The sequence below is a fragment of the Sinocyclocheilus anshuiensis genome, unplaced genomic scaffold (genome assembly GCF_001515605.1).
Source record: "Sinocyclocheilus anshuiensis isolate Anshui unplaced genomic scaffold, SAMN03320099.WGS_v1.1 scaffold2189, whole genome shotgun sequence".
NCBI classification, from domain to species: Eukaryota; Metazoa; Chordata; class Actinopteri; order Cypriniformes; family Cyprinidae; genus Sinocyclocheilus; species Sinocyclocheilus anshuiensis.
Genome location: NW_015552704.1, coordinates 74,572 through 81,510, shown reverse-complemented (window position 1 = coordinate 81,510; position 6,939 = coordinate 74,572). Strand labels below are relative to the sequence as shown.

The following is a 6,939-nucleotide window of genomic DNA, read 5'->3' as shown; positions in this document are numbered from 1 at the left end:
GGACTCATAACCAAAGGTTGTGGGTTTGAGTCTCGTACCGGCAGGGATTGTAGGTGGGGGGGGTGAATGTACAGCGCTCTCTCCCTCCTTCAATACCACGACTGAGGTGCCCTTGAGTAAGGCACCGAACCCCCAACTGCTCCCCGGGCGCCGCAGCATAAATGGCTGCCCACTGCTCCGGGTGTGTGTTCACGGTGTGTGTGTGCACTTTGGATGGGATAAATGCAGAGCACTAATTCCGAGTATGGGTCACCATACTTGGCCACATGGCACGTCACTTTCACTTTCACTTTCACATTGTTTGAGATGTCTTTGTTATGGGCTATGGTTAGGGGTAAGGGTAGGGGTAGGTCAAATAATGTCATATTTGCATTAAAAATGATAACTGAGCGAATGACACTTAATGACAGTTGTCATAAACATGCATAAAACCTCCTTCATATTCATGACATGTGTCATGTCATGATTATGAAGGTGTCATATCAGTCTTATGCACACCCCTTCAAGTAGTGTTACCGATTTTTTTTTAAGCTGTTGGAGTTGGACGTTGACTCTGGAGACACCATATATCATCATGTACATACATACATAATTGTATGTACAGCTGCAAACATATTCACTATGTTCATTTCATTTTTAAGCATATTTGCTACCCATAGAAGTTTGCAAGATATGAGAAATCATTAAGATGCCATTCTCAGTGAGCTCCAAATATAACATTAGTATTCCCACAGGCAGAACGTTTTTGTACCAGGTAATATGAACTATAGAAAGTAACAGAGGAAAGAGGCTTTGTGGCTTTGTGATAAAGTCCATGAAGTGAGTCATGGTCTGGAGCCATAGTCACCAATTACACCTGCCTTTGTTGCTTTTGGCAGCTAGCCTCTTCTTTTAAACTTCTCACCACAGCAAACAAACCTGAATGCTTGAGATCTTCCCAAGATAAGTCGTCTACAAGTTGTTTGCATTGTCTTAATTGGATGATTTTGCAGCTTGTTTGTTTGTTGGACTGTTTAAGACTTCTTCATGTGTCAAAGTTGAAGACATTTGTTGATTTCTTCTTGCTGACTTGGTTCTGAAAATAAGTTTGAGGGGAAAATGTTAAGGTTAACCATGATTAAGAGTTGTACCCAGTTATTTTAAACATTAAATCAAATCCTAATTCTGTTTACCTCTTTGAGTGTCAAAATAATGAACTTAGAACTTTGAACCGTTAGTAAACCAACGCAGGAAAACAAAGTGTTCTGGTCAGCCAACTTAACACTGCAAAGTCTCAGCTTTTGGCACAAAAAAAGTAAGAGTTTTGCTAATCTTTTTTCAAGATGATTTTAAACCATTTTGTTCACAGTGTTTATTTAAAAAAAAGCCTCCCTTATAGCAATGCACAACACAAAATTCTATGGAAAAACTGATTTCAAGATTTTTAGACTGGATATGTTATGTGGATGTTTGTTTCCATTTAATGCTATTTAAAGTCAAATCACAGCATTGTGTTAATTTAAATTGATAGTTTCAAAGAATATATTTAATGAGTTCATTTTGTTTAACTCTTTGGCTAAATGTTTTTTTCTGGTTTTAAGCATAAATCTAACCATTTTAGTGTGTGTTAATGCTAAAAACGCGATAAAATTATTTGATGAAGATAAAAACAATTCTCAGAATGTACACATGTTTATCAGGTAGATTTATTTTGCTTTAAGGATGTTTGGTTATTTTTGCTGGAAAATGACAAAAACTATTTTGGAAAATGCTGATAATTTTGCAGTGTTAAGTCAATTGATGTTTCTGCAGAATGCAGCAACCTGTATGCATGTTCACAATTCTGATTGGCTTTATAGTTCAGTCCACTTCCTGGAAGCTACCATAGTCTGGATGTGGTAGCAATTCTTTTAAATGTTATAGCAAGTTCTGTTTAGTTGTATTTTTCTCTCTCTGTAAGTTTCTTTAGAGCAGGGGTGTCAAACTCAGTTCCTGGAGGGCCGCAGCCCTGCAGAGTTTAGTTCCAATCCTGCTCCAACACACATACCATGTAGTTTTCAAATAAGCCTGAAGGACCTGATTAGCTGGATCAGGTGTGTTTAATTAGGGTTGGAGCTAAGCTCTGCAGGGATGTGGCCCTCCAGGAATTGAGTTTGACACCCCTGCTTTAGGGGATCTTTGCAAAAAAACAACCAGAGATTGCAGGATTAGAAGATTTTTTTGGTTACACTTTATTTCGATAGTCCACTTTAGACATTCTACTAACTATAAGTAACTTTGTAACTACATGTCAACTACATGTCAACTAATTCTCATTAATTTGCAACTACATGTCTACTAACTCTCAGAGTAGACTGTTAGGGTAGGTTTAGGGTTAGTAGAATAAGTTGACAAAGAAAGTGTTAGAAGATATTAAGCAGACAGTCTACTAATACTCTACTAACTGCTAGTTGACATGTAGTTGCAAAGTTACTTACTGTTAATAGAATGTCTAAAGTGGACTATCGAAATAAAGTGTTACCGATTTTTTTTGGTTGTAGTTGATCCAGATTTCCAAATCAGTACTGCAAGATTGTATTGCTGCCAAATATTCAAGAAAAATCACATTCTGCTATTTTGCATTACAGTGTATTATTTTAAAATGCTTTTTAAAAATGATGGTGGTGTTGGTTGCAGTCATAATCTCTGTATTTACATAAGTTGTGTTATTATAATGGTAATGGTGTAAATCAAATTAAATAAAATGAATTTAATGTAATAAATGCATGAAATGAATCTGAAGTACAAACTGCGAACAGTATGGAACAGAATAGCGACCTTTAGAATGTCTGTAAATGAATACATGCCGTTCACTGTAAGAGTAACCAATCCAAACTGTTTTCTGGCAAACAAAGCCTTGTGTGAGCTGAATGTTGATAGACCTCCTTTGACACTTTCTTTTGCTGTGCCTCAGTTTTGCCTCGTGATTCAGTACCGAACCTAAAACTTCATATTGACTCAAATTAGGGACAACTGAGAATCAATGAAGATGTTTCGTATTCTTCTCTCTGATTGAAAGCTGATCCAAAGATTTGACGACAGGCCACTTTAGATCTCAGGTTACAAAGTACGTGAAGCGGGTTTGACGAAGGTAGTCTTTTGCCTGTTGTAGCGTGTACAGTGTGGTATAATCACACAGGCATCAGTATAAATTTTGGAAATCCAAAGCTTGTTTTGGCAGTGTTTGCACCAGACAGCCGGAGCATCGACAGAATTGGCTGAGTCATACAAAAGGTAAAGTAAAACTTCCTGAATGTTTTAGTTCACCACATGTACTGCTAATGCCTTAAACAAAGATGAACAGATACTAATGCGCTAAAAAAAAAATTCGGATGATTTCATGTGTTATCATAATGTTTAAAATGTTCATTCCGGTCATGAGCTTCATTCGTTTGGAAAAAATTAGGTATACGTTAAAGGGCAACACTGGTATATTTTCTGAGATCTGGGATCCCTTCATAATTTTTTTTTTCTGAATATGTCAGTACTTCTTCTTAGAGTGTGTAAACCTAAGCATTAAGATGTTAATATGATCGTGGCCTGAATCTGGTTAGGAGTGTGTGATTATATGTGTGGATACTTACGTATGTATATGTATATACTTTAAAGCTGTAAGGTTTTGTTTGTGGAGGTATATGCATACATTTGATAATTGGGGGGGGGTATTTTTTCATGATTCTCCTGTATCTGTATCCTGTTATTATTGTAAAAGTTCAATAAACAGATAAAAAAAAAAAAAAAAGTTAATTCCTTCATCTATGGGCACATGGCACGATATAGCTTGTTGAAAAGCCTCCTGAAGGCGTGTGGGGGTTCTTTTTTTGTTGTTAAGGATTAATAGAGTGTTTGAGGCCATCTGTTCTGCTGAACGCGGATGTTTGTGCTGCAAATCCATAGTGACAGGACAGATAGATGAAAAGAGAAATCCAATGGGAGGAGCTGGAGGGGATGTGGGATTTAGGAAAGAAAGAGAAAGGGACAAGTTCCTAACAATAAGGACTTGACAGATATCTTGTACTGAACACTTAAGAACTCCAGAGCAAGATCTGGAGATTGACACACTGCACAGAGTATCCGGTATCATTTGTTCCAGCTCACAAATGGATTATTATCTACAAGCAGGTAGTGATCCAACACACAAAAACAAAAATGCACTCATTCTGATTTGAAATGAGCTTTTTTTCTTTTAATGTGCTGTCAGAAATGCTTATTGGTAAACATTAAAATGTATTTATATGGTCAAATTAAATGTACAACTGTTCCAGTAAGCTCTTACTGTTTATGTAGCTGATATATGTGGATTCATACTGTTTTTTTATTTGATTTTATATAATGTATTTTTTAATGTAAAACAAATTAGAATATTATTAGGATTTAATAAAATACAAAAAAAAATACAATTATGTGCTATCATAAGTATTTTGTATATGTGAATTGTCCATGTATTTATTTTGGAATAAAATGCCCCGATGTAATATTGTAAACATCTTGTGCTCTCCTTTTTTCTTTTTGTTTTTTCAGCTTTCCGAAAGATGAAGTCCAAACAGCTATTCTCACTCACTTGCCTGCTCTTTGTGATTTGCTGCTGTCATGGTGGAAATGTGCTGGTGTGGCCTGAGGATTGTAGCCACTGGGTGAACATGAAAGTCATTTTGAGAAAACTCCACAGCCACAGTCATAGCCTTACCGTGGTGCGTTCGTCTAAAAGTTGGTATATCCAAGAGAATTCTTCCCTCTACAGCACCATCACGGTCAACCCAATGGAGACCGAAGATGTGGGCGCGGACTACTTCAAGATGTTGATAGAGAGGTCACTGGAGCTACAAAGGATGTCGCCTTTCTTCCGTTTCTTGGAACAGCAGAAAGATATCGCCAGTGTGCTAAAGGTATTTCACAATGGAGCACTTCAAATGATTTCTGCCATTTTGGACGATGCAGCGCTTGTCAAACGCTTGCGAGAAGCTAAGTTTGACCTGCTGCTAACAGATCCTGCGTTCCCAGCCGGTGTCCTGTTAGCCAAATTCCTCCACCTCCCCATGGTTTACAATGTACGTTGGCTGAATGCAGGGGATGCTCACATGCAAATTGCACCCTCACCGCCATCCTATGTCCCAATGTACAATTCATTGCTCCATGACCAAATGAACTTCCTACAGCGGACAGAAAATTTCCTACGGTATCTGTTTAGCCTTTTCCAGGAGCGATGCATCATCGTGCCTATTTACAGTGAACTGCTTGAGCGCCATTTCCCGCCCGGCACTGATCTTTTGTCAATGCAGCAATCTGCTGACATTTGGTTGATGAGAATAGACTTTGTTTTTGAGTTTCCACGGCCCTCCATGCCTAACGTGGTCTACATGGGTGGCTTTCAATGTCAGCCGGCTCAAGCACTTCCTGCAGAGCTGGAAGAGTTTATGCAGAGCTCCGGGGAGCATGGAGTTGTCATCATGTCCTTGGGAACAGTAGTCGGCGCTCTTCCTACAGCGATCACAGAGGCCATTGCTACAGCCTTTGCTGAGATCCCTCAGAAAGTCTTGTGGAGGTACCACGGGGAACGACCCTCAACTCTGGGAAACAACACTTTACTTCTAGAGTGGTTTCCTCAGAATGATCTACTGGGCCATCCAAAGACGCGTGCATTTGTATCTCATGGGGGCACCAATGGTATGTACGAAGCTGTTTACCATGGAGTCCCCGTCTTAGCTTTGCCGCTCCTCTTTGACCAGTTTGACAATGTTCTGCGACTGCAGGTTCGAGGTGCGGCTCGAGTTCTTCAAGTCGCAACACTTACATCACAAGAATTCCTCGAAGCCCTCAAAGATGTCCTCGAGAACCCGCTGTACCGAAGCAGTGTCCGCAAACTGTCAGAGCTGCACCGCGATCAACCCTTGACTCCTCTTGAAAGGGCCATTTTTTGGATTGAGTACGTTATTAGACACAAAGGAGCAGCTCACCTTCGCCCAGAGGGGAATAACTTGCCTTGGTACTCTTATCATAGTCTAGATGTGTTGGCTTTTCTACTGATGTTCACTGTGATTGCTCTTTTGACCTCAGTATATGTCTGCAAGCTTTTGTGTTGCAGGAAGTCAATCAAAAAGAGGAAGGTGGAATGAATTGAGCTTGAACATTTGATATGTACTTTTTGAAAAGCTGATGAAACACTGAATTAAATGCAGCAGACAAATATTCGATTTTTTTTCTCATATCCAACTCTGTTATAAAACATGTACTGCTAAAGTCATTCCTGTAGCATGGTGCTAGCAACACCAAGGTCATGGGTTCTATTTCCAGGGAAAGCTTGCACTGATCAAATGTATACCTTTGAATGCAATGTGATTTGCTTTGGATATAAGTGTCTACCAAATGCATGAATGTAATAATATGTAAATGGAAAATCTCACACTTGGTGAACCTGAGGGAAAAAAATTTGATCTGGCCACATATAACTTGCCAGAATATTGTTAATCAATACTATTTCTAATTTTATGGTTATGACTAATCAAACTCATGTAAATTGAATAATGAAGTATAGCCATCTTTGTACTTTTTTGTGCATTCAATTCTTACAAACTGTATGCTGTTCTTTTTGTGGTGTATTCGCCAAATCCTCAACACTTTATATGTTCTTTAATCAATGTAATCTAGTGTCTGTATAGAAGCCGACGACATGTATTTCCACCACAAGCACGAGTCGGAAATGTAACGCCCCTTACCATAATCGCGAGCTTCTTCTTCAGCTTTCAACATAAATGTATAGACAGTAAATAATGTCCTTAGTTTTACCATCAGGGGAACAGAGTCGCGTGACAGACACAGTGATGATGCTCGTATGTATTTGCAGTACACAAGCCGCCATTAAGAAAGCTGACTCCACTGTGATGTGACCCTGTCTCTCTCTCACACACACACACACACACACAC

At 38.9% G+C, this 6,939-nt stretch overlaps 1 protein-coding gene across 3 annotated transcripts in view; it reads left to right on the top strand.

The window, feature by feature from the left end:
* The window catches only part of LOC107667738 (UDP-glucuronosyltransferase 2B31), a 7,776-nt gene extending 1,142 nt beyond the window's left edge, over positions 1-6,634 (top strand). The window contains exons 2-3 of one of the 3 annotated variants that reach the window (XM_074186934.1): positions 2,252-2,258; positions 4,827-6,634. In XM_074186934.1, coding sequence (XP_074043035.1) covers positions 4,848-6,131 — 1,284 coding nt within the window. In that variant the 5' untranslated portion in view covers positions 2,252-2,258; positions 4,827-4,847 and the 3' untranslated portion in view covers positions 6,132-6,634. Of the gene's footprint in view, positions 1-1,228; positions 1,295-2,251; positions 2,259-2,889; positions 3,253-4,539 lie in introns of those variants that run through there. The other 2 variants (XM_074186933.1, XM_074186932.1) reach the window with 2 other exon arrangements.
* The last annotated feature ends 305 nt before the right edge of the window (positions 6,635-6,939 follow it).